Source organism: Alosa alosa, chromosome 4 (genome assembly GCF_017589495.1).
Source record: "Alosa alosa isolate M-15738 ecotype Scorff River chromosome 4, AALO_Geno_1.1, whole genome shotgun sequence".
Classification (NCBI taxonomy): Eukaryota; Metazoa; Chordata; class Actinopteri; order Clupeiformes; family Clupeidae; genus Alosa; species Alosa alosa.
The window spans coordinates 15,863,350-15,891,046 of record NC_063192.1 but is presented as its reverse complement, the minus strand read 5'-3'; the positions used below and the strand labels follow the sequence as shown (position 1 = coordinate 15,891,046).

Below are 27,697 nucleotides of genomic sequence, written 5' to 3'. Positions count from 1 at the left end.
TCCGCTAACATTTGTGAGGCTTGGTCCAAGGATAATGTACGTCAAGTTTCGTGGCGTTCGGACCAAATTTGTGACCTGTGAAAATTTAGTTTCGCTTTCTGTTCAATCCAATATGGCGGACGAACGGCACGCCCACCTGAGGTCATCTTCGCGACCAACTTACACCGGTACTGACCGGACGTTTTAAAGTTGGAACGGTGTCTCTGTCTCAAAGGGCCTAGGCGCTAGGGCTGACAAAAAATTAGGGAGAAGGGAAAAATAATAATAAAACTTAAGAACAATAAGTGTGCTGCTTGGCAAGCACACTTAATAAAACTTAAGAAGAACAATAAGTGTGCTGCTTTGCAAGCACACTTAATAATAATAAAACTTAAGAAGAACAATAAGTGTGCTGCTTTGCAAGCACACTTAACTAGCGCCTTACATTTAGCAGCATTTGCACAGACCGGAACTTCCTCACCTGACCCTTTAGAATTCATATCTAGCCTATGTACTTGGCCGAGTGTTGTAATGCAATGCAAACAATAATTTTTTTTCTACAAATGCTGACTTGCACTACATACTGGGGATTAGTAAACTATATGCATGTGGGCCTACTAATTAATTTAAAAACAGTACGCGTATTTATTAGTTGATGTTGAGAAACTTGCATACTGTACTACTCCACCTGTGTTGGCCCTGAATGCAATAGTCTACCCAGGTTAACATTTCTTGCACTTTATCACAATACTAGAGCGTCTGATACCTATAGTGATTGAGTTTATGTACAACACAATATGAACAAAGATTTCTTCCTAAGATAGTTTTGCTGTAGTCCAACTTCTCCAGTGTGAAATAACTAGACCAGCACCTTGCAAAATCAACGCTTCCCCAACTTTTTTTGCTGACGCAAATGTAACCAGCTGAACACCACATTTGCCATTACTAGTATACTGCAAAGATGAGACGTTTAGTCTCTGTGTTTTGAGATAAAATGCAGAAGGCCGAACTTCGTTATGAGGTAGGACAACATTGTTATTGTCTTCCTTCCCATAAGCGACATAAAGGCACTTTGTGATTATCTGAAGCCAACTGAGTACTGTAGCCACCCGGAAATGTAGCTTAGCCTACGTTATAACGGGTGTGAAGAGACTAATGTGGACGAGGAACATGAACAGTGCCTAGTAGCCTACGAACAGGTTGGCATATTTAGCTAACCGATTTGTAGCCTATCTTTAAGATACATTTATAACGAAACTCAATATCCAACATGACAGTAGCCAAGGCTATTTCAGTGTTTTCCTAGCTTCAGATAGTTAGCTTCAGACAATCCCAAGTAGGCTAGCTTATATTGGTCACAGACGGTAAAATAGGCTACAAGTTTGACGTGCTGCGTAGCGCTCAATAAAACCTTATAATGAAAGAGTCAGGGCTAATTGTATTTCACTAGATACATATTCCATCTTCTCCCATATAAAGTGTAAAATATAGGCTATCTATTTCGCACTGACGACTTAAATTCTCCCTTTTCCATACGTGTTTAGACAGTGTTATAAGATTCTAAGAGACGTTCACCTAGAAATTAACAGCTGTTCGGAACGTGATTATTACGTCACCCGGTGTTGCACCAAATTCTGTGACCTGTCGAATTTTGTGACTCTAGAGGGCGCTGTTTTATTGGAGTCTATGAATGTACTGAGCTGTACTGACACACTGATGAGGCAATTCTGTTATGTGTATAATTCTTCTAATAAACTTTGTACATTTTTGAAACATGGAACATTGTCTGGGTGTGAGTGTATTACTCCACAGGCCTGCATGTGTATCTTCCTCTCTATACGATCTCTATAGAGTACAGCTAAAGCCTACCCCACCACTCCAGCGAAGAGGTGGACTTCAGCTGGACAGGTCACATATGATGATAAGCCTACTGTCAAATTATGTTTGACAGTAGCCCACTATATTTACTATTACCCCACTATAACTCTGCAGAAATGGACTGATGTTGTACATTGTCATTGACATCAGCAAACACTTTATTTACATTATTGACAAACTCCTTGTCATTGTCCGTTAATTTACTTTTTGGCACCTCAAACTGATATACAAACTTAAGGAGGCAGTTAGTGACCTCCACGGCATTTTTTTCTGCAGTTACAGTGACATAATTTGACAGTAGCCTATCAAAATATGTGACCTGTCCTGCTGAAGTCCATCTGTTCACAGGAGTGGTGAGGGGTAGGCTTTAGCTCTACTCTAGAATAATACACCCACACCCAGTCAATGTTCCATGTTTCAAAAATGTACAAAGTTTATTAGAAGAATTATACACATAACAGAATTGCCTCATCAGTGTGTCAGTACAGCTCAGTACATTCATAGACTCTAATAAAACAGCGCCCTCTAGAGTCACAAAATTCGACAGGTCACAGAATTTGGTGCAACACCGGAACTTATTGTTCATGACAGCGTCAACAAGCGAATGGATAACCTTGTAGTCAGCTGATGTAAAGTCAGAATGCCAAAGATAAGCCTACACATTGTTGGCGTTTTGTGTATTTTCTGCATTCTTAATGCTACTGTCTATGGTAAGACATCTTTTTTCTAATTATGTAGCTATGCCTAGTCAGTTATTTTGCGCATTTCAGTGACCGGCTAGAGGTGACAATCAAAAGTAGGACTCATTATGTGAGTTTGATCTGTTCAAGCAGTCAGATGATCCGCAAACAAACTCACGTTTACTGTATGTGTGGACAGCCGTAAAGTCAGCTGTTACAGATGTGAAAAACAGTTGGCTGGACAATTTTTGCAAAAGCAGAGCACAGCAGACGAGTCAACGTAGCCTCGCCTCGCCTCGCCTGTAGCCTACAAAGTAATGATGTGATGTTGGATGAAATTGCCTACGTTTTGATTGGCATCTACGCCTATAAACACTAAGGTTGTTAAGTTGTTGTATCGCTTTGATGTAGGCTAAATGTCTGAGTAAAATATAGTTCGTTAATACAGCAAAAAAGGTCATTTCAAAATAAGCTTTCGCAGGTAGGCAGTTGATACTTTTTGCTCATCACACAAAATCAAACAAAAAATAAATACTGAAAATAAGTGGTTTTCCACATGAAATTCCACATGCCATTTCCTTAGCTTGTAGACTAGGATATTATCAATAAAAATAACCAGAAGTAGTTTATATTTTCCATAATTAGCTCATAAACATAAGGTGCATTTTTGTCTCGACTGTGTCTGTACCCATATGGAGTAGTTGAGACAGGCCTACCTAGAGACACCCATTTTTAAATAAGTATAGTTAACTAACTGTTCATTGCAAAATGTAATAAATAAAAAATAACAATTGGGCAAAGTGTTTTTATTTAAATTCATTCATTTAATTTAAATTAGTGTTGGTTGACATTAATAAAACAGGAACAAAATATTTGACACGTGAACAGATATGGCGAACAGTAGCCTACATGGGACAATGCAATGTTCAAGTAATAACTAGAGCTAACAATACATTGTGTCTCAACTGTACCCCGCTGACCACCTCACACATTTCTCTACATTTTGCAGTGACCTTACATGACACAATGTCATGAATGTTTATAAATCACAACATAATGTTTGTAATGATACCAGGTACGTTTAGTAGTCACATAAGGGTAATGAGTTATTCTATGTGGAAGGTACATGGTGAAGTGAAAATTTTACTTAAAAAAAAAAAAAAAAAAACCCGTTTGCCAATATTTTTGGCAATATCAGAGAAGCCTGTGTTTTTAAAATTGTCCATGATAAAAGAGGACACTAATACACATAAGCATAGCAAAAATCACAACTTGGGATTGCTGCACACGTAAGATAAGGTGTATCAACTGTACACATGTCCCAACTCTACTCAGTCTACCCCTAATCAGGGTGTGAACTATTCATATGTTTTGTCATAGATGTATAAAGGATTGCTTCAATTACTTATTAAATCTTTGTTTTGACAGGTGCTCATTCATTGTTGGCCTTTGCCACATATATCAAAGGGCACACGCCTTTTCATGAATTCAGTGCTGTGCTTATGCTGGATGACATTCAGGTTGGGTACTATTCCTCCAAAGAACAAAAGCTTCTCTCAAGAGGACCCATGAATGAGGAAATACTTGAGCCCAGTGACCAGAAAAATGCCTTCACAGTATTTACTATGATGCATGAGCACATGAGCGTTAGAACACATAAACTGATGCATCACTATAATAGCACACATGGTAAACAAACTGACTAAGTATTGTTGTGATATTAAATATTCAAGGGTGCACTGGATGTGTTGGAGTAATTGTTGCCTGTATTGTTTGTATGTTTCCTGACTACCTCCATAGGGGTGCAGTTTCACCAGCGAATATTTGGCTGTGATTTACAAGCCAGGAACAGACCAGGGAGAATGGTGAGTAAGGAGTCTTTCAATGGAGACAGTGGAGATGAAAAGTACCTCAGCATTCCTGACCAGACCCTTCAGACTGAATTCAAATGGCCGGGAGCCTGGGACACCCTCCAGTCGGAGAGTTTCAAATGGGTCATTGCAGACTTTTACCAGCCTATCTGCATCAATGCACTTCATACATTTCTTGAGCAGAACAAAAGACGTGTGAGGAGAAAAGGTAATGTGATGTATTGAGAAGCCACATGATTAAAGCAACATTACACATTGCCACTTATTTAGTATACAATTTTGTAAGCAACTAATTTTAGTATGGACCTTAAATTCCCTTTGAGTGTATACGGTCATGTGGAAGAGAGATTAATGAATACACAGGACACTCCAACTAGCCATCCAGGCTACTATGTGGTTACTATGTGTTTCTTCTGGACAGAACTAAACACCACACTCAAATGTAAGAAAAGCCGTTTACAGCATGAAATATTGACAAGACAATGTAAGGGCATGTTAGCAGGCTTTTAACTGCTGTTGTTCTTTACTATAATGGTGTCATACCACCCCCTTGAAGTGAAATTGTATCATTCAATTCTGTTACTCACGTTCCGTAATGTATCATGTGATCAGTCAAACCCAGAGTCAGGCTCTTCCAAAAGGCACTCCCAGACACTGGAGGGGCCAAAATCACCTGTTTGGCCACTGGTTTCTACCCCCGTCACATCAACCTGACCCTGCTCAGAGACGGCCAGTCTGTGTCTGATCACCAGATAACTGGGGGGGAGCTGCTACCTAATGGTGATGAGACGTACCAGATGAGGAAGAGCCTGGAGGTCAGCGCAGAGGAACTGCAGCAGCACCGTTACACCTGCACAGCTGAACACCTAGGCCTAGACAATAAGCTGGACATACCTTTAGGTAATGATTTTCATCAGACCCCGTCAGATTTAACTAAAGCAAGTGAGATTTAGTTAACATCGTAACATCAGGTTTGGGATTTGAACTTGGACCAACCATTTCTCAGGTGGCCATGCACCAGGGCCCTAAACTAATACGGTTATTTAGTTTTAGATTTATATTTTTTCTCCTATTTTTGTCCTAGTTCAGGAAATGCACTTTGTGACATTTTCTGATTTTATTATCCTAGATTATGAGCCTTTTCCAGGCGGAAAATATATTGTGATAGTGGTGGTGTTGCTTGCATGTCTGATTGGATCCATCATCGCCCTACTCATTTGTAGACGAAAATGTAAAGGTAGGTTATCAATCAAGAACTCATACTGTAAACTCCCTCACATCCTTTTTTGGTTTTGTTTACACTGTGAGAGCAAGGCAAATAGAAATGACCTGCCTTGAAACTGGCTAAGACCCACACAGTGCAGATGACTATTAGTAAGACAACAGTTTCTTCATGACTAAAAGAATCCATTCATCCTTTTTGTTACATTGTAGGTGATGGTTTTGTTTTGTTATTACCAAAGCTATACATTCAAGCCTAAAGGTGCATTACAATTATTAATCACTGTTTTATTGTCTGTGAACAAAATCAATATTATTTTGAACTACCCTATACATTGAAATTTAATTATGCTAATAATGAATTGAATTCTGTTAATAAAAAAATACAAGCATGAACTCAGGTTTTTCAGCTCACAGCTGATTTGTGACTAAATCAGCTGTGAGCATCTCTGATTTCAGATGGAGAACAGAGGAAGGAGCAGAAGGAAGGGGAAGATGAAAGAACTCTTTTCAGGAGTCTGAGACAAGAGTCACATTTATTTTAAAGATACTTTATGCGCCAGTATGTGTATAATATATAGGCTCACGCTACTCATTTCAGTCACTTACGACTCCTGTTATCATACTGCATTTTGGAAATGCCGACCTCACAGTGCTCTGCAAGACAGCTGAGAAATAAATTCATATGCCAGATATCCAACTGGATCAGACCAGCGCTAACCCATTGATTATGACATCTTCTAATCAGGCGCTGTGAGCCTGCTCAAACTCTACGAGAAATCAGATGAAAATTTAATCCATTTCTTAAGTTTGACGGTCCAACTGATTCAGGGGTAAAAAGAACGGGTCAGTATGAGATGCCTTTATCCCAAGCAGCATACTGAGGAACCCTGTAGTGGTTCAGTGGAATCACACCGAGGTCAAGCGCTTAGAAGGTGGCAACACTAAACACTGTACCACCGTGTGTGTGCATGTGTGTATTCACTCAAGCTGCTATAAGGTTGGTATATAAATCTGATATCAACATAACTCGTTTAACACACCATTATAGAAGAAGCTTTGTCAATCCAAGTGGCTATATCTACACCAAGTCTGAGAAGACAGTGACACTGCAGTGTAGCTTTATCTAACCTTTTCAATACTGCTGGTGCTCCCCAGTATGATCACTGACAAACTGTCAAACATTGAAGCTGCTCGCTATCTAAACCAGTGGTTCTTAACTGGTCTGTCCTTGGAACCCACAATTTCCCATGTGCATTAAAGGTGCTCTAAGCAATGTTACGCGGTTTCTAAGGTAAAAACCTTTTTTGTCACATACAGCAAATATCACCTCACCATCCGCTAGCTGGCTGTGCCCTGCACTGTAAAAAATGCAGCCTCTGTGGACAGCCCAGGCTCCAAAAATGACAACAAAAACAACTTGGTTCAGCTTGGATCATAAAAACATAACAAACTGTTCCAACCAATCACCGACGAGATGTGCGTTTAGGAGAGTTTCAATTGCACAGGAGGGAGAGGGGAGGAGGAGTGAGCTAGCTCTCGGTTTTGTTTGAATGTCAACAGAAGCGACGTTACCCAACATCACTTAGAGCACCTTTAAAGTCACGACCCATATATTTTAGCATTCAAGCCAACTGATACAGTGAGCTACGTGGTAAGACAAGCAAAGTGCCTGTACTTGTTTGGAACATGCTGATGCTTGGCATTGCATTTGTGAAGTCCTCAACTCCGGATATTGCCTTTCAAAGTATGCTACTCGGCAGGTTTTTGTTTGATATACAGTTTGATATACTATAGGTGCTTTGTTTCCATGTGGCATTTTAGTTTTGATAGTTTCATGCTCTTGTGTGCCAGCAATTCACTGCACACCACACACTGGGATTTCTGTCCCATTTTGTCCTCAACCTAAGTGAATCCATAGTCTACTTCAAATATTCATGGTTGTACTTGCATTTACCGCTAAAATTATATCTAACATGACCTGTCACATACACATTGTATATGTCCATGGCAACGAATGACATATGAATAGTCTATCAAAATAAATGGTCAATATTAGATCTGATAGCTCCGCGACCCACCCAGAACGGTTCCGCGACCCACCAGTTAAGAAACACTGATGTAAACTATACCAGCGCTGCACTTTATTTGTACTTTTATTTGAGGTTACCTTTCCATTTCTATTAATGTGTTCTTACTCAGATGATCAATCAAATACAGTATGCACTTAAGTACCCCCTGAAATACACGTAGGTCCAAACTTTAAGCAGCAGGTTACATAGGGCCAGGGATATACTGTATAACTATGCTACAGCTGAGTGCAAAGGGTTGCACCCCTCGATTCGAAAATGACAAAAGGTGTAAAACAAGTAAAGAAATATATCATTGTTAACACAATATTTATTGCATGGTCAGTTTTTTACAAATCGTAGAAATTGTGCCAGTGCAAACATTAGCATCCCTCTCTATGACATGTTCTGTATGTTTGTCCTCCCTTTGCCTTTATAACCTCATCCAATGTATTTTTGTACCGGAGCAATTTTTTTATATCCTCTTAAGCAACTTTTTGTGCAATGTTGCAGGGGAACTTTAATCATCAGTAGGCAAATTTTCATCCAATCAGAACACATGGAAATGGTTATGTAGTGGCCCAGCAACATTGCTCAAAAAGCTGCGACATGAATTATCCCCTTCAGGTTTTTCATGTTTCTGTACAATTTATGACAATGGGCACCTCCACTGTATACAATTATATACCATTTTATGGTCAGATTTCCACCAGAAAGTTGGAACTTTCTGGTTTCCCCCTGGTGTGGAGTAGCTTTACCAGGGTGTCTTACACTGCGTCTCCCAAATTGTGTCATTGTGTTACAATGTCCTATTTCTTTCGGCAAGTTCGTTATGAGGTGCTGAGACACTTCACATTAGCCTACTCTGTGCAAAATTGATTGCACTGTTGCTTTGTGATGTGAATATATAATGAAATAAACACATGTATATTTTAAAATTTTTGGGTTATTGTATCCTCTTTAAACGTTATGACAAATTCCTGATGTGTTTTGTGGTTGAGGCGCATTCAAATTAGGCAAACAGTGGCAAGCGTTTGTGGCGAACACGTTTGCCAAAAACTCAAGGCAAGCAGAAACCCGTTGGCAAACGTTCGCCTATGTTTCCAAATTTGAATGCACCTCTGGTATTGCATTGCATTGCATTGCATTGTAACATTGCTCTTCCAGCTGGGAACATGACCCTTTTTGTTTGTTTTAGACAGTCTACGTACTGCCTTTGCTCTGTTGTGGTGTTGAAAACTCCCTGGAGTGAGAGTGAGAGCGCTGATGGTCCTCGAGGCGATCGCGCCGTGGGAAACCCTTCCCACACTGCGCGCAGGTGTGCGGACTCCATCCTGTGTGAGTCCACTGATGTGTCCGGAGGTTTTTATAGGCAGCGAACCTTTTCCCACACGTGGCGCACTGGTGCGGCTTCTCCCCGGTGTGGACGCGCAGGTGTTCCAGAAGGGTCAGTCGTCTTGTGAAGCTCTTGTTGCACTGGCCACAGGTGTGCGGACTCTTCCCCGTGTGAGTCCACTGGTGTCTCTTGAGGTTTACCTCAGTGGTGAAGGTTTTGCCACAGGTGGTGCACAGGTACTGCTTCTCCCCAGAGTGGAGGCGCACATGGTCCAGAAGTTCGGTACGTACGGTGAAGTTCTCGCCACATAGGGAGTAGGTGTAAGGCATCCCTGCCATGTTCACGTGCCGGTGCGTCCCAAGCGTTGGGCTGTGCAGAAATGTTTTCTTACACACGTCAGAGACGTGTTCGAACCTCTCCTCAGTCTCGGTGGTGGGAGAGATGGAGGAGGGGGACGTCTGCTGGACACTGCGGATATCCGGTGTCCCGGAGGGTGGTGAAGTTGAGGAGTTGGATGTCCCTTTTCCTGTTTAACCAGAAGGACACACACAGGTATACACATCTTTCTTTACACTTCATGATGGTTGTACCATGCGTACTGTTGTGTGATGTGATTACAGTGACTGTAAAAGCTGTACTGTGAAGGAGTGCCTTTATGGATCCCGGGGACAGTCTGTGGTGCGTGTTGTGGCCATCTTGAGCCACGTGTGCATTGCTGTTGCATCGTTGTATGGTATTAATTTGACTTGGACCAAAAGAGCATGGTGCACTCAGGTATGGTGAGAAATGTCAGCCGACTCTGCTTCAATTGGCTCATTCTGCTTCATTCATTTCTCACCACACTTGAGGGCACCATGCTCTTTTGCAGTTAAGCCAAACACATGACCTTTTCATCCACACCTTAGGTATGGACACTGACCCAATCCCAAAGTCCGGATTCAAAGACTCTGCTGTGCGTTCTCGCGAAATTTGTAAGGGCTTAGGGCTGTCCTAATGTCGCAGGGCGTGAGGGTTAGAGTACACACATACCGAGCCCTTTCCGTGAGTCTGCATCAGAGCAGACTTCACCAAAGGGAATTACCCAAAGTTCAAGGCATTGTGACGTGTACCGCGGAGACCATAGGGAAATCTGGAAATTACAAAGGTAAACAACAGCACGATACACGTGCATGGTGCAAGTGTCAGCAACATCTTTGTTATTAAACATCGCCAAGGTACATGTGATTTCGTGAAGTTCTGTCCCAATCCCATTTATACCTACAGTATCTGAGCCCATGTGGCCTCACACACTCACTCACTTAGCACCTGAGATCAATTAAGTCTGTGAGTCTTTAGTCCTTAGTCATCAGGGCTCACTTTGGAATTCAGCCACTGAAGCAAATTCTGCCCATGCACCACCCAAAGGCTGTTGCACTGCCACTGCAAGGTGAGCATTTATGCTACATGAATTTAAATAGTAACTTTCAGCCACCACTGTGTAGCCCCCACTGTGTGCAACCTCTGGATGCTGGACCATTAAGGACAAATAATATGGAAACTAGTCTATTGCCACTGCAATTTCAAACAAGCAAACAATACTGAAGGAATGCTTTCTGCAGGCAGTCTACAGTAACAACTTACAGGGGCCTGTAAATTCATCAAGGAAAGACAGTGGTAGCAAGAATGGTGAAAGAGAGAGAAAGAGAGTGCTTTATTCACTCAGTGCATGTTACAATTTCATGCCTCACATTTCACCCATTCACACACACGTATACACCAATGGTGTAGGCTGCCATGCAAGGTGCCAACCTGCAATTCAGGAGCAGTTTGAGGTTCAGTGTCTAGCTCAAGGACACTTTGAGAAGGTCAGGAGGAGCCAGGCTCCAATGACTCATCTACCTCCCAAGACACCACTGCCCAGAACAAGGAACCAAGTTGGCTCTACACAGCACTTGTCCTATTGTTTGGGGATTTCCCACTGCGGCCTATGGACAACCAAGCTTAATTAATAAGGCAACACGATGCAGGATTCAACAGCAATGCAAATGATCTGTAGGATCCATATGAAACCCTCAGTCACATTTGTTATGAAGCGGGAAGGCCAATAACTCTTCATGGTCTAGGGGTTAGCTAAAATAAAGCCTTCAGCAACATACAACACATAAAACACAAACGTGGACAGAACCTAACTGTTCCCTACACACTAGTTCTACGTGTGGTGCACAACTTTGTTGTAGGTCCTTGTGTGAATGCATACGTGTGTGTCAGCTTGGCAGGAGTCTCAGAGAGCGGTCAACATACCTGTTACTTGTGGCGTGCTTGCACTCCCTGCCCAGTGCTCCTCTTAAGCTGGGCCAGCGCAAGCCCGAAGCAAGTCTTTGGTGGTTTTAAGTTCAAGTTTGTATTCCTTTAAGTGGTGTTAAATCCAAACACAATCCAACACAGAAGGTTGTACTAATGCCATAGTTCATGTGGATACAAACAAAAAGGGGAGAACATCGGCCATGCTCCTCCAACAGGCCTTAACTAATTGTGTGCCGATTGAGAGGACAGGTAGTGACATCACTGAATCCCCACCTGTCAGTCAGTACTTTCCCTACCATGTGACCTAACCTATCCTAAGACCACAGATATAGAAACGTAGATACCGCATTGCCCGGCTCTATGTACTCTATGCAGGACTCCATTTTGGATTTGCTTCCTACTGGGCAATTAACTTCCTGTTTACACTGTACACAGTAGGCTGACAGAAAATGACAGATTACTAGCCTGTCAGTTTTAATATAATAGGCTATTTCTAATTGACCAATAAAGCTAAAGTTATCTAACCAGTTCAGTAACAGTTGCTTGATTAAGGTTAAGAACATTTTAAACCTTTTTCCTGTTTGCTGATGGGAGTAGCACACAACATTTTCACAAAGTCAGTACATTACCATGAGACAAGGTCCTGAAGACAATGATTATAGAAAAAAGCCATATTTGCCAATGTTTTAACATAAACAGGAAGTTGATATGCCAGTACAAGTGAATCCAAAATGGAGTCGTGCATAGAGCCTATTAGGAGGAATATGTCAATGTGACCACCATATTGATAAGAGCAACATCTTATTGACTATATGCAACACCTGCCGGCAATCAGAGACACCTGCTTTTTCATTGGCGTCCAGTCATTTAGCGCTCATTGTTGCCCTCAGCAATGTGGCACGTTGACGTGCGTTCTAGACTCCACTGAGGTATCCACCTATTCATATCTATTCCATTTTTCCACATGCCACATTTCATGATGATGAAGTCTTACGCTGGTCATCGCTTTTGTCCTCTGCATCCGTTCCACGCTGTTCCTGCCTCCAAGAGCAGTCCACCAGCACCACTGACACTTCCTTAAACTGGGCCAGAGACACAGGTTCTGTACTGGACAGGTGCGTTTCAGGGGACACGACTGGATTTCTGTTTGATTTCTTTTGCTCATCCTGAAACACATTGGTCAAGGGAGAAAACTCTGGCAACTAGGACATTTTTAGACAACTTTTCATGACTATGCAACATCTTTTGTGGTAATGTGGGTTCATAGTCTGGTTAAGCAGTATCAAATGGAGAGAAGGGTGACAACTACGCCTCCTTATATGAGTGTTCCTATTGGACATCAATTTTACATATAAAATCCCACATCATATTTGCAAAAAAAATCCCACAAACTCATATTAGTGACATTTTTGTACAATAATAATCTACTACATGAAAATGTCAAGTAATGTCTTGCATGTTCATTGATGGGCACAAACATGACGCATGGCATTCTGTGTAAACCCAGACCAACCTGTTTGCAAATTTAAAATTTGGCCCTGGAAGTGGTACAAGGGGAAGTTCAGAAACAGGTCTCAACGGGATCCTTTCAAGGGCGTAGTTTTGGCAGACACACAACAACCCAACAAAATATTGGTAAGGAACATATGCCTATTAAAACCTATACCCTTGAATTCTTTACAGACGTTCAAATCTGCTAACTGGTTCATCGGGTTCACCCAAGCTACCTTTTCCTATCAGAAAAAATTGAAACAAATTCAAAATGTGGTTTAAGCAGGGTTCAAGTCACGGATGCCATTGTATCAACTTTTGATGTGTACATACTGTATAGGGTGGTGGTAGCATAGTGGCAAATGAGCTGGGCTAGCATGCAGTAGCCTAAAAAGTTGTGGGTTCAATACCCGGCTTCCACTGTTGAGCTGTTGTGCCCTCCCTTGAGCAAGGCATTTGGGCCCAGAGTTGCTCTGGGCCCTTGTTATATAATTGACTTTATGAAAGTCAAGTGTATGTAAAAAAATGTATGTTAAAAGCGTCTGCTAAATGAATAAATCTTAATGTAAATAAAGAGAGAGATATTGCATATTGTATATGTTGATCATTCTTGATAAGAAATTCTCATATCACAATATGGACAATTTAGTAGCGTGATGATGTTTCTGCATAGCGTTGTGCACAATTTGAAAATGTTTCTATATGCAAAAAGGTGCCCATGTGCACTTGCAAGGAGTTTGCAGAGCTGTGAGCTCATATATTCATATTATTATTAATTAACTATTAGATATGTGGTTTTACAGATTTATAAGTATTAGCTTATCTGATTAAATGTTTTTTGAAACAGTTTTCTTACTGTACAGTCAACTGCATCACAAAAATCAGAATCCAAACACTGTACCTGGATAAGTTCCGTCTTCATATCGATATCTGTACAGATGCTGTATTCTGTTCTGGAGTGAGTTTCCTCAGCTATAGGAACAGAAAAAAACAGGCTGATAATACATGGGGCAACTTTGTGGGGCAGTTATTAAATTTCTCCTGGAAAAAGTATTGCTTCTTGTCAAAGGGACAAGGGAAGGTTTACATTTATGTACGTTAAATCTACCAAGTCATGATAAGCTATTGGCGCTGCGCAGCACAGTTGTGATATTTATCCTACTGAGTGTAATCATAGGTAATGTCATGTATGAAAACTAGTATTGTTAGGCAATACTATAAGTGTGTCAAGTCCAGGGCAGCTGAGGTGTGGCGATAACATCATCAATACGCAAGTATGCGGTTTCACCGTCCAAACAAACTCGCAAGGGCTACGGTTTCAGATTTTTCCACCCTGGGACAAGGTTTCAAAAAAAGTGCGGTTTCGGGCAGTGCGTTTACAGGATTCGTTTGGACGATCGGCCAAGACGATGCAAAACCTGTACGTTTAACCCAAAAAGCGTCTCCGTGTGGACGGAGCCTTAGTCAATTGGAAGATGTTTTTATCTGATGGGGCTTTCATCTACTGATCTCTAAAGAAGTCTTTAGGGATCATTTCAGCACAGTACACATGTATTTCATGTCAATTAAGGAGTAATTGTGTAAACCCCACTGCATGTTAGAGAAGATTCATTCTTCCACCAAGCAATGTAGATCTTCAAAACCATACTGTATAGCAGAATGGTTGTGAAGCAACACACAGACTGATATGACTCAACCAATCATAATCTTTTTTATAATATAGACCACTTATTATTCATAAGAGTGCTACTTGGCCCATACTTATGTCTTTTTCCTTTAGCTGACCCTTTGTTGAAATAGCAGAGATTTGTTACATGCGTGTGTGTTTGTGTGTGTGTAACTCTTTTCCTTTAGCCGTCAGTCCTTACCAGGCTGACGGTACTCTCCACAGCCATCATTCTCAGCTGCTGCTTCCTCTTTAATCTCCACCACGGGACTCTCCAGCCTCTCTGAGTCAGAAAAGTCCAGCGAGCTCTGAGGGTCAAACAAGTCTTGAACTTCTCTTGAACACCAGAAAAGCTTATCAGACTCTGTGTCCAAACATGTATGAAATATCTACATGTGAAAGCCTAAGACTCCAAACATGTGTGTGACATGTCCAAACATGTGTGTGACATATCTACATGTGTGTGTACCTCAACTTTGAGGTGGCTCTCCCAGTCCTGCAGACATTCATTCACTTTCTGAAATGTCCTAAAGGGGTAAGAGGTCAGAAGTTCAAACAACAGAGTTTGAACAAACAAAAACCACAATAGAAAAACACAATTTGATGTCTTTGAGAACTTTTGTAAATAAGCAATATGGCACTTGTGGTGATTGTGACTTTTGTAGCAAATATCGCCATGGCTGTGATTCCGCTACACAAGGCCTCAAATCACCATCATGGCGATATCTGCTACCAAAGTCGCTCTCATGTAATATTGCTCTAAGCGATGCTGGGTAACGTCACTTCTGTTGACTTTCAAACAAAACAAAGAGCTAGCTTGCTACTTCCTCCTTCTCCCTCCCGTACAATTGAAACTCCTAAACACGCACCTCATCTGTGATTTGCTGGAACAGTTTGTTATGTTTTTTATGGGCTAGGTTTGCCCAGGTTGTTTTTGTTGCCTGGGCTGTCCACAGAGATTGCGTTTTTTTACAGTGTATTCAGGACACAGACAGCTAGCGGTTGGTTAGGTGATGTTTGCAGTAAGTGACATAAAATGTTTTAGCTTAAAAAACGTGTGGCATCGCTTAGAGCACCTTTAAATTAAAATACTTTGTGAATACAGGTCAACAGTTTTGGGGGGAGGGAAAAATACCGATGTGTACTCTCTTGGGTCTGGAACTGTTGATACAGGTCCTTCAGTTCATTTTCCAGCAGAGCCACAGTCTGTATAAACACACATACACACACATAATAATAATCTCTCTCTCTCTCTATCTCTCCTAATGTTACACCCTTAGAAATGCCTTATCTTGGAGGCCATGTTTGGGCACTGGGAAAAAGTGCAAAAAGAATTATATTAAGTAGTATAAACTTGTTTTTGTAAGCATTTCCCACCCTACAAAGTTTGGGCTGCCTATGAATAACACTTTTCATTATATTAATGCCCTAACATTGCTTACCAGACAATGTGACAGGGGTCAGCCTGTAAGGATAAAGTAATTTCAAGGGCTGAAAATAATATGAGGACATAGGATTTGAACAGAAATATTTCACAGGCCTTGGTTTTGGAACCCATGGTTTTGGAACTATTGTGCCGTGAGAGATCGTCAGGTGTGCCATGGAAAAAGATCTAATTTCACTTTCACTCGAGGGGCGGCAACAAGCATGCATTTAAAAATCTCACTGCACGCAATTGGATAACACTAGACCATGTTTACTCCGAATGATTTTGGACTTCGACGCAATCGGATAACACTACGACCAAGGTGTACGGTCCTCCAACGTTGCAACGCTGTCTTCATCAGTTTAGCTGGTTCCCCGGAATGTTGGGGTAAAAGTAACGTGCATCATTGCTCATTGCCAGAGTGTCTCGCAGAGACAATTCCATTGTGCTCTCGCAAGAACTCTGGATTTCCAGGGTACAAAAACATAAGCTTCTATTAAAGAATTGTTTATATTGTACTGGTCTCACTGAGCATATGGCTGTGCTGTTGGTAATATGCTGTCAATGTAATGAAATTAAACTCTTAGTAATAGCACAACTAGTAACAAAGCTAGTTGTTAAGATTCATGGGTAATGTTAACTTCTACTTGAAACAGTGGATGATTTGATACTCAGACAAAGTGCCCTCCTTTTTAATAGCTGAAAGACTACAGGACTACCTTTTCAAAACCGGTGTCTTCATTTATGTTATGGACATAACTGTAAGCATATTATCCCATTGCTCTTTTGTTTCATACTCTCAGATATAGACCCTTTCAACAATAAAAACAAAAACAATGCTTGAACGTTCTATTTGGGCCCCAATCTACTTCCTCTGCATTAAGATAACATATGGAATGTTAAAAAGGAAGTCTTGTGGGGCCAACTATGATGCTGATAATGGAACTCTCTTGAAAGGGTCCATACATATACTTCTCCCTGTGTTTATTTTACTTAAAGGGTCTTGCATAAAGATGATTGTAAGGGACCTGGGTTTGTTGGAGTCTTGAATATAAGAAAGTTTAGACTATGGTACCTTTCATTTTAATATTTGGGATGTTGGTGTGCCGAGGGGATTTTTTCAGTGTCAAAAATGGTTGAGGGGGCTTTAATGTTGAGGGCAATCAAAACCAAGTGGAAGTTTTAAGGGGGGAGAAATGGGACGGGCCCTTAGTGTATGTGAATGTGAGCGCAGTGTGTAGTTGCCCTGTATAAGTGAGATATTTTCCATATGTGAGTAACACATACACACCTGGTGGGCTAGTGTGAGTGAGTTGTCTTTTTCCTCCAGGAGTTTCTGTAGTTCTTCAATCTTCAGCGTCAGCTGTCTGTTTGACTGCACATGCTCCGTCAGGCTCCTCTCAGTCTCCACCTTCCTCTCCTCCAGGCGACGAATCAACATGCAAAACTCCCGGTTTCGACCTACTTCATGCTGATAAATACCAACACCAAACATCATAACGTAAATCAAACACACACACACACACACACCCCACACATGTTAATATACAGACACAGAACATGCAATCAGGTGCTTCTGTGCTCCATAAAGTTTGAGCTAAGGCTTGCTATACTACTAAACAAGACAAGATGTTGAGCCTAAAGCCAGAGGAGAATTCAAATTCAGCAAGCAGCAGCATAAGTTTGTGGCTATGCCTTGTTGTTTCAGACTGGTCCAATGATTACAGTCTATGCCTATTAGGGTGCAACTAGATGGATGGATGGATAGATAGATATACTGATCCCCAAAGGGAAATTCAAGATCCCAGTAGCTTAAGACACCACACACAACAACATAAACAGAATGATAAAAAAAATAAATCCACATGACTAAAATGAACAGTAAAAGATACTAAAGATACTAAAACAAAGATCCACATGGATGTACTAAGGATGTGCATGAGGCGCTTGCAGTGACAGGGCAGGGCAGAAAACGAATGTGGCCAATGACCAGGCATGGGTTTATCGCCAGTGATAGCCTAATGAACTAGGATAGCCTACTGATTATATTGGCTTGGTCAGATTACACGATTTCAGTCCAATTTTGCTGTGTCTGAGTAAGAAAGGTCGGGATCAAGGCCAAGCAGGAACTTATGTGACATAGGCCTATTCACTAATGTGACATTCAACTAGGTCTACCAGCGATGTATTGTCTGCCACATTCTCAATGTTTGGGGCATAGACTGTATACTGTAGAACTACAGTCTATGGTTTGGGGAATCTCCAACGACTCCCGTGTTGACACTGACACTATGATGACACGCAACGCGTATTAGCAACATGATCTTGCATGAAGGAATCTCCCGACCGAAACGCACCAAGAATGAACGAATTAGGGCTACCAAGAACAAATTGGTTAATCGCATAGTCTGACATGGTCAGTCCTAATGCGTGAATTACACGATTCTGTCTTTTGATTGACCGGTCAGGATAGGCTAATGCAGTTATTTTTGTTCAGGCTAGGTCAGATGAGTTACAGAAAAGATATTATGTCAGTAAAGCATGAAAAAAAGTATGCCCAGGCTTGTTTCATACCTCTAATGCTTGTGTGATAAATTGAGTGGCCCTTTCCAGATTGATGCAGGCTTGTTTGTGCCTCATGTCCATATTCTGCTGATTGATATCGTCCATCTTCACAATATGTATAGGCCTGCTACACACACCAAGACAAGAGAAAACGACATGTAATAGAAACACTCGCGTTGAGCATATCACAAATTTGATTAAGCGTCAGGGGGAGGAGATCGCCTCATAAAGTTGTTTACATTTAGACATTTCGATCAGAAAAACATGCGAACCAGCTGTCTATGGGACCAGCATTTGGCAATTGTACCAACTCAGTAGTGTCTCTCGGTCTACTGCTCTTACCTGGAAACTTCATGCACCTTTGTGCCGTCTCCCCTCCGTGTCGAGTCGTCAGGTAGGTAGCAGCAGTCTTTGGCGTTATGTCTTCCTAGTTTTGCATCAAGTTTGGCAGGAATAATAATAGTGATTAAGTATCTTGAACCTCTTTTATGATACTAGGCATTTGACATAGACAAGCTTGCACCTCTAACTACCTAAGTGCCGCTACTACCAGAGTGGTAGGACCAGACAGCATACAGGTAGGCTACTGTCAGAGCCCGTCTGTGCTGTCAAACTGAGAATAGTAGTGTGAAACTAGCGACAGTAAAGAAAATTCCAATATGGCCGCCATTCGCGAATCCGTCTTCTTCTGTTTATTTTGGTAATTCCGATTTGATGCCTTATTGCCACCTACTGTTTCGGGGGTGAACCGCATGTAGAAGAACTGAAAACTCGGCTTGAGCATAGACAGGGATATCTAAAAAATAATATAGCTTCTTTCAATTATTTTCAAAATGCCATGTCGTGCCCTTTATCCAAGTAAAGCCCAATGGTCTGACTATTTGCTGTTTCCACTTTTAACAATCAAGTAGTAAGATATGCACATGGAAAATGTCTATTCTCATTGAGACAAAAGGCAATAAACCTGTTACCTGTCATAGACTACTGAAGAATTTTCTGTAGTAAACAGAGTTTTATTCACTCTCCAAAATATTTTTTACAGTTTCTGTCCTACATACTTTCTCAGGTTACATGTAGATTATGGCATCCTATCCATAATGGAGTCCACTCAGTCTCTCCTCCAAACCCTTCCGATCACTTCACTATGCACTTGTCATTCATATTGTTATACATTTCTTTGTAAAGCAGCTAAATGTGACAGCACTTGAGTCCAAGACAAATTTCCCTTTGAGGACAATAAACTATCTTATCTTGTCTAGGCTCTGCACCACTTTTCCGGCAACTAATTGTTTAATTAGTCTTTACCTAATTTTTGGAAAAGAAGACATAGAATGGAAACAAAAGTTTTTACCTTGGCATTGTGCCATTGTTGAATAAGCATGGCATGTTTATTTAAATGGAAATGCTTTCTGCTCCTTGCAATTCAATGTGCAATTTAGTTGAAGCAAAATATGAAAATATTTTGGAAATTCTACAGGGAAGGAGGAAGGGCTGTAATTGTATGAACATCAGTGCATGTTTTTGATAGAGCATTTGGTTGCATAACGTTACCTTCAATGTTAATGTAGCACCCCAACCCTCAGGCGCTGGTTAAGAGGAATGCGGGGGACAGAGACCAGCCTAATGGGGAGTTACTGGGTTCCATATGTCTAACTACCTAATAAAATAAGTAAATCGGACCAGTTTGATTAAATAAAGGATTCCTTAATGGTTTATTAGCAACAGGATAAATTGAATGTACAGATAATAGTAATCACAATTTATATCCATTTTAAAAGCTGCTGTGGTCCAATGATTTTCCACTAACAACAGTAGCTGCATTTCATTCATTTTAGTTGCTAAGGCTACTGTATACAAGACTGAGAGTAGTAGTGAGAACCAAATCAAATCTCACAACAATTTCGGGTGCGAGTTAAAAGGTGACAACTTATACAAGACTGAACCAGCCAATTAATAGAGATAGCAGGCGACACATTTTTACCAAAATCAATTGAGATACAAACCACACATTTGGTTAATTTGTACTACATTGATGACAAAATGGATAACAATGATCATTAAATATCATGTCAATGTGTTACATGAGGAGGTGTCCTCTCAGGACTCTTAGAATCATCCTACATTTGTTCAGTGTGTTTCTTCTGGTGTATTTTCAGATATTCAAGAGTGGACAAATTCTTGCCACAATGAGTACAGTGATACAGCCTCTCTCCTGTGTGAGTGCGCTGGTGTCGCCTGAGATGAGATGGCCTGGTGAAACTCTGGTCACACTGAGCGCAGGGGTACGGCCTCTCTCCTGTGTGAATGCGCTGGTGTTTCCTGAGGTCGTTATGGCAAATGAAACTGTTGCCACAGTCAGCACAGTGGTACGGCCTCTGTTTTGTATGGGTGCGCTTATGTACATTGAGATTTCCCTTTGAAGTGAAACTCTTGTCACACAGAGTGCAGTGGTATGGCCTCTCTCCTGTGTGAATGCGCTGATGTTCTTTGAGATGTGCCTCTTGTCGGAAACTATGGCCACACTGAGTGCAGTGGTACGGCTTTTCCCCGGTGTGCTGAAGCTGGTGTCGCTTGAGATTTCCCTTTTCAGTAAAACACTTACCACACAAGGCGCAGGAGTGTGGCCCCTCACCTGTGTGGACATCTTGATGCTTCCTAAGCTGAGACAGTAAGTGGAAGCTTTTACCACACACAGAACAGGAGTGATTTTTGGATTTCTCAGTCTCTGTGCTTGACATGGAGGGGGATGCTGAGGAGGACGAGAGAGATGATCCATTTCCTGTTCCAAAAAGGAATACATAGACAACCACAAATGAAAAGACAGGCCCCTGCGCACCTATAAATACCAACAACCTTCTTACATCATGTTATCCATACCTGGCAACATTAGATTACATAACCATTTTAACAGAATAAAAACGAGAATGTGAAAGGAAAATGATTAAATAGTCTTAAAACCATAGCTCATAATAAACTACATTAAATTATACTAATGCATACGGTTAATGTTAAAAAATAAGGTTAATAATAATTTACAAAGAATTGAATTATAGACCTAAAATATTAATATATGTATGCAAACACTGTTTTCATACATATATTCATATATGTAATGTGATAGTTTGTCCTGATGTTTCTGTTATGAGATGACTGTTTTATGTCATTCTGTTCCTGTACAATCTGTACATGTGTTTAGGGGGAATATTGTGGTTTTGCAGTGTTTCACTGTTATACATGGGTGCATCTCTTCTGTCAGTAGCTGCTGCAGTCTGCACCAGATGGCATAAAAGTGCATTGATATTGCAGTTGGGGGTGACAGTTAGTTTATTATTGTCATACTCCTCTCCATTTTGGGGTTTTAAATCAAAATGTCAAGTCTTACCCACCAGTAAAACAACTCTTTATTCATACAAATATACTATATTAAAATCCTAATTTTGTGCATCAGTGTGGAAGAGATGAGTGTATGTGTGTGGACTTAGAATCAACCTCTGCACTATGAAATGTCTGCTGTGGTCTCTGACTTAAAGCTCTCAGGCTCAGTGTGCGTGTGTGTGTGCGTGGGCAGGTCGCTACCTTAGAATAATAAGGTTCTATCTGACATTTTTGTCAAAATGGAGTTATTTACATATTTTTATTCTTTGAAAGTTTCTTAAGTTCAGATAAGGTGTTTCTTAAAGTTGTGTACATATTTGGACTTTATATCAAAAATAACTTGTTCCATTTACTATGTAACTCTATGGAATTCTAAAACTTTGAAGCTCAATCTCAGAACTACTCAAAACGCAGATAGAACCTTATTATTCTAAGGTAGCGATGTGCGCGAGTGTGTGTGTGTGATCTTACGGGTCTCAGGCTGTTCTCCATCTCTATTATCCTTCTTGTTAATCTTTCGCTGTTCTTGTGTTCTACAGCAGTCCTCCACTGATACCCTTCTGAACTCCATTTCGGAGTTGGGGACTGGAGCCATGTTTGACTTTTCCTCCTGATCCTAAACATCATTGAAAAGAAGGAGAAATACAAAATGCAAATACTGACTACTGAATATTTTTGGAGTTAAGAACATGTCAGGAAATGAGCCAGGCCAGACCCAAACCAGGGTCCCCTTGGACCCAAATGTAGTACGGGTGCTGTAGCCAGTTGCGTCATAGCGCTCGAGCATACTAGCTTCTGCTTCACTAAATATCTGGCCAGCATAGATTCTAAAGCATCTTGGCATTTTTAACATTACGTGAAAAACGGTTTATTCTTCACATTTATTGTTTCGATACCGCACACATTATCGAAATCATACACCGGATGCTTTAGTCTTTCTACATGGGTTTAGTTAATGATCGGACACACTTTAATAGTGGTTGGTGTAAACCGGGACATTTTAGCGTCGGGACACACAACTCAAAATCGGGACTGTATTGGTTAAACCAGGACGTCTGGTCACCCTATGCTTGACCTTTCACACACATACACAAACGGACGGGAAAATGATAGCTTGTCATATTTCTATTTCATATATTTTGGAATTCATAACATTTATATGATTATAGTATTTTATGATCTGCATAACTACTAGTAACTATAAATATTTATTCATTCAATACTTAATTGATTTTTAAACTATTACATTTAAGCATATCTTTAATGTGGTGTGTAGGTCTAATTCAGTGTATATTGGTGCTGTGGAATTGTCTAATTGAGTGCCTGTCACTAAGATATACATGAGAGTAATCCCATAGCCTAGGTAGGTTAGCAACACAAAATTGAGAGATGCAAGTAGGTAAATCAACTTAACATTAGCCAATTATTATTTTTTTGCTTTGTGGCCACAACATCACTTAAACTAGCAGCCATGTCTCAATGTTTATGGCATGACAGCTGCAGCTTGAAAGATGCGCATGTGTGTGTGAGGGGAGAAAAGACACGCAGGCTAGGGAGGTACTAGAAGCATGCCTTGCGCGCACACACATCTTACTGCAAAATGACACGGTCATTCTTAAAAGTATCGATAGTAATAAAATTAGGCATTGTGACATTTTTAATGTCAGGGTATTGCGATACTTTTGTAGTATCGGTGGACTGTGCAATACTACTGTGCACCACAAACACCATGACCTGCATTCCAAACTCAGTACCTGCAGCAGTTCCGTTTTAATGTCTGCAGATGAAGAAATGGTCTCTTCTGTTCTGGGGTCAGTTCCTTCCACTTCAGGAGGGAAAAAAAAGAATTTCAAAACATATATATACATGCCACAAAGTCCATCCAGAACATCAGAAACTATTTTTGTATGACTGAGTGTGAGAGTAAGAGAGTGTGTGTGTGTGTGTGTGTGTGTGTGTGTGTGTGTGTGTTTTACAACTCCTTACCAGATTGCTTGTAATCTCCATACCAATCACTGCCCTCTTCTTTTTTAATCCCCGAGACTGGATCCTGAAAGTCAGACCAGACCAACAACTGAGATGGCTGACCATCAAACATGACTACTGTAGCTGACTTTAAGCATTACTGGACAATTGGAAATTATTCATGAGTCAGGAAAGACGGGAAAATGATAGCTTATGTCATATTTCTATTTCATATATTTTGGAATTCATAACATTTATATGTTTATAGTATTGTATAATCTGCATAACTACTAGTAACTATAACTATTTATTCATTTGAATACTTCATTGATTTTTAAACTATTACATTTAAGCATATCTTTAATGTGGTGTGTACGTCTAATACAGTGTATATTGGTGCTGTGGAATTGTCTAATCGAGTGCCTGTCACTAAGATATACATGAGAGTAATCCCATAGCCTAGGCAGGTTAGCAACACAAAATTGAGAGATGCAAGTAAGCAAATCAACTTAACATTAGCCAATTATTATTTGTTGCTATGTGGCCACAACATCACTTAAACTAGCTGCCATGTCTCAATGTTCTTGGCATGACAGCTGCAGCTTGAAAGATGCGCATGTCTGTGTGAGGGGAGAAAAGACACGCAGGCTAGGGAGGTACTAGAAGCATGCCTTGCGCACACACATCTTACTGCAAAATGACACGGTCATTCTTAAAAGTATCGATAGTAATAAAATTAGCCATTGTGACATTTTTATTGTCAGGGTATTGCGATACTTTTGTAGTATCGGTGGACTGTGCAATACTACTGTGCACCACAAACACCATGACCTGCATTCCGAACTCAGTACCTGCAGCAGTTCCGTTTTAATGTCTGCAGATGAAGAAATGGTCGCTTCTGTTCTGGGGTCAGTTCCCTCCACTTCAGAAGGAAAACAATATATATACATATATGTATACATGCCACAAAGTCCATCCAGAACATCAGAAACTCTTTTTGTATGACTGAGTGTGAGAGTAAGTGTGTGTGTGTGTGTGTGTGTGTGTGTGTGTGTGTGTGTGCGCGTGTCTTACAACTCCTTACCAGATTGCTTGTAATCTCCATACCAATCACTGCCCTCTTCTTTTTTAATCCCCGAGACTGGATCCTGAAAGTCAGACCAGACCAACAACTGAGATGGCTGACCATCAAACATGACTACTGTAGCTGACTTTAAGCATTACTGGACAATTGGAATTTATTCATGAGTCATTCCGTGTCAATTCAGATAAGGTTGAAACCTTGTCTATATCATGGGTCCTAAAACCAAGGCCTGTGAAATATTTCTGTACAAAGCTTGAAATTCTTTTATTTTTACAGCTTTTATGTGCCATGTTTGGGCATTAATATCTTGACAAATATTTTATCTAGCCTCCTCAAATTGTCTAGGGTGGAAGACCTACTCATAAAAAGCACTTGTTACTTGTATAATTAATGTTTTCCAGCAATTTGAAGTCTCCACATCAAAATGACCATGACAATAATAAGGATAAAACAAGGCATGTTTGTATTTTTGTGTAATTTTCAAGCAACTGAAATGGTATGTGGGGTAGCTAGTAGGACCATAAAAATCGAGGTGGAAATAGCTAAGTATATGGATATTTAATGTGTAAAGTACCAATATTGTACCAAGTCCCATTCACAGACTAAATGCATGTACCGTAGTTACAGGTGTTTTGGGAACACCAAAATAAACATTTACAATAGATTTTAGCGGCCCCTCAGGTGAAACACAGCATAGCATTTTTCTCCTTTTATAACTATGTTCCCAAAACACCTGTAACTACATGCATTTATTCTGTGAATGGGATTTTACACATTAAATATCCATATACTTAGCTATTTCCACATAGATTTTTATGGTCCTACTACCTACCCCACATACCATTTCAGTTGCTTAAAAATTACACAAAAATACAAACCCACCTTGTTTTATCCTCAGGCGGGGATCACATCAGCCAGCGGCAAGCGTAACGCAACGCTCAGACCATAATAAGTTTTATCTCGTTCCTAAGCAACACAAACGGTTTGTCAATTGAATACACTCGCGTTGCGCTTTGAAAGTTGAACAAAGTTCAACGCTCAGCTTGCTCAACGCTACGCCAGTGTTGCCACTGTTCCGCTGCTGTTCCGAGTTTTGAGACCCTCAATATTAACAAAAATATGTTACAGGTTTTAGCAATGGAACCTAAACATTGTGTTGACAAACTTTAAGGAAAATCAGAGTCGGTGCTGCAAGCATTTTCCTGGGTTTTGTCTGATTTGACACAGAATGACTCATCGGATGGGACCCCTTGTTTATCTCCTTGTCAACTGATGATGTGACTTAAAAGCATTCTGTACAACACTGACCCCCTCTTATTGTGACCAAAAGCAAAGATCCTTGATTACCAACAGATTCATGGTCAGAATAACAGTTATTTTTGTGAAGGGACAGTCAAATAAGTTGCAGAGAATACAGAAATCAGGCTAATGTTATTTTAGAAAAGTATGAATTAATAGAAGCATAAACAATTCTGCCCAGGCAAATGTGAATGTTTCTTACCTGTAATGCTTGTGTAATACGTTGAGTGGCCTGCTCCACTTTGATGCAGGCTTGTTTGTGCTTAATGTCCATGATGCTGATTAATCTCATCCACCTCCACAAAACATAGACCTACACACACCAAGACAAGACAAAATGACAAAAAAGAAAAAACACTCGCACGAACACAAATGTGGCTACAGATGTTGAGTTTACACTGTCAGTTAAATGTGACCCAATACCGTTTTTTTTTGCTGTGGCACAAAAGTTCCAGGGCTCGTTCATATGTGGAAATAAATCAGATATGAGCCAATGAGAATGCAGTGTAACCGGACAGATCGGATATTCCGGTCATTTTCAACTCGTTAAAAATGCCCACAATATTTTACGTTTTCGCATTTACAATAGCCTACACAATGTTGCTTTCTCGTGAATGCACGACGGCCTGAGGCAGAACGATGATGCAGGCCTAGACTACCCAAATGAAAACAGAGATGGAAAAGCTCTCCACTCTCGTTTTTCGCCATAAAATAAAAGCGATAGCCTATTTTGCGGACTTCTCATACTTTGAAAACGAAAGTAAAAAAAAAAATAGTGACGTGGAAAATGAACCACTTCCTGAATCTCTCCAATCCAATTAGCACTCTGGTGTCAAAGACCCGAAGCAGACCACCAAGACGAAAGAGTGTCTGTTATAGCCTACAAATCACTGAACCACATACTCACAAACGGAGATGTAAACTCTGGTATAGCAGAAAAACAGAACTGTGCAGGCCTGCCCGTAAACGCAGCCTAAAAGACGTCAGGGGGAGAAGCTTCATACAGCTGTTTGACTGGTACGTGATCAGAAAACTACGGGACCACCACCAGCTGGGACCAGCTCAGAAGTGTCTCTCTCTGTCTACTGGTCTTACCTGGGAACTTCCTAGTTTACCGAGTTAGGCAGGAAAAAAACAAGTGGCGAGTTTAATCAGAGAATGTCTACTGGTTACTTCCGGTTTCTGGACTGGTTGCAGTTCCTCCTCAGATTCCACTTGAGGGCGCTCGCAGGCGAGTGCAGAATGCATGGAGGTCTATGGAGCTTTACCCCTCAATATCCACTTTTCTTTGGATATAATTTTTTGAGTAGTAATTTGAATGTTGCATTCGATAGGAGAAGCAAAGCTACATAAGTACACGCTCATTCAACTTTTGACCTATAACCCATGTTGAAGTTATACAAACTACAATCAAATCTGAGATTTGTCAACGACAATCAGGTGAGAGACAAATTTAGCCGTCTAGCTCGGTTGACTCCCATTAATTTTGCACTCATGGCGATCGCCCCC

At 40.7% G+C, this 27,697-nt stretch overlaps 3 protein-coding genes across 9 annotated transcripts; 1 reads left to right on the top strand and 2 right to left on the bottom strand.

Moving 5' to 3' along the window:
• The first annotated feature begins 866 nt into the window (after positions 1–866).
• LOC125293191 (patr class I histocompatibility antigen, A-5 alpha chain-like) lies at positions 867–7,057 on the top strand. 3 transcript variants are annotated; one of them, XM_048240938.1, is made up of 6 exons: positions 867–1,000; positions 3,966–4,226; positions 4,338–4,616; positions 5,021–5,308; positions 5,538–5,645; positions 6,089–7,057. In XM_048240938.1, exons 2-6 carry the CDS (start codon positions 4,040–4,042, stop codon positions 6,172–6,174), a joined length of 948 nt encoding a protein of 315 aa, XP_048096895.1. In that variant the 5' UTR covers positions 867–1,000; positions 3,966–4,039; the 3' UTR covers positions 6,175–7,057. The 3 variants fall into 3 exon arrangements, with proteins under 3 accessions (XP_048096895.1, XP_048096892.1, XP_048096894.1); XM_048240935.1 differs by lacking the exon at positions 867–1,000 and adding an exon at positions 2,320–2,567; XM_048240937.1 differs by lacking the exon at positions 867–1,000 and adding an exon at positions 2,320–2,567 and having other exon boundaries at positions 6,047–7,057.
• Positions 7,058–8,011: 954 nt separating this feature from the next.
• LOC125293190 (zinc finger and SCAN domain-containing protein 2-like) lies at positions 8,012–19,095 on the bottom strand. Its single transcript, XM_048240934.1, has 10 exons — positions 18,999–19,095; positions 18,808–18,892; positions 18,475–18,592; positions 17,192–17,371; positions 15,610–15,680; positions 14,944–15,001; positions 14,677–14,782; positions 13,710–13,780; positions 12,312–12,483; positions 8,012–9,560 (listed from the first exon to the last, which is right to left on the bottom strand). Exons 3-10 carry the CDS (start codon positions 18,568–18,570, stop codon positions 8,902–8,904), a joined length of 1,413 nt encoding a protein of 470 aa, XP_048096891.1. The 5' UTR covers positions 18,571–18,592; positions 18,808–18,892; positions 18,999–19,095; the 3' UTR covers positions 8,012–8,901.
• Positions 19,096–20,153: 1,058 nt separating this feature from the next.
• LOC125294049 (zinc finger protein 239-like) lies at positions 20,154–27,378 on the bottom strand. 5 transcript variants are annotated; one of them, XM_048242410.1, is made up of 8 exons: positions 26,612–27,378; positions 26,391–26,501; positions 24,890–24,953; positions 24,657–24,727; positions 23,827–23,890; positions 23,595–23,665; positions 22,312–22,456; positions 20,154–21,244 (listed from the first exon to the last, which is right to left on the bottom strand). In XM_048242410.1, the coding sequence occupies exons 2-8, from the start codon at positions 26,478–26,480 to the stop codon at positions 20,583–20,585; spliced, it is 1,167 nt and encodes a 388-aa protein (XP_048098367.1). In that variant the 5' UTR covers positions 26,481–26,501; positions 26,612–27,378; the 3' UTR covers positions 20,154–20,582. The 5 variants fall into 5 exon arrangements, with proteins under 5 accessions (XP_048098367.1, XP_048098369.1, XP_048098368.1 ...); XM_048242412.1 differs by having other exon boundaries at positions 27,096–27,378; XM_048242411.1 differs by having other exon boundaries at positions 27,284–27,378.
• Between the last annotated feature and the right edge of the window lie 319 nt (positions 27,379–27,697).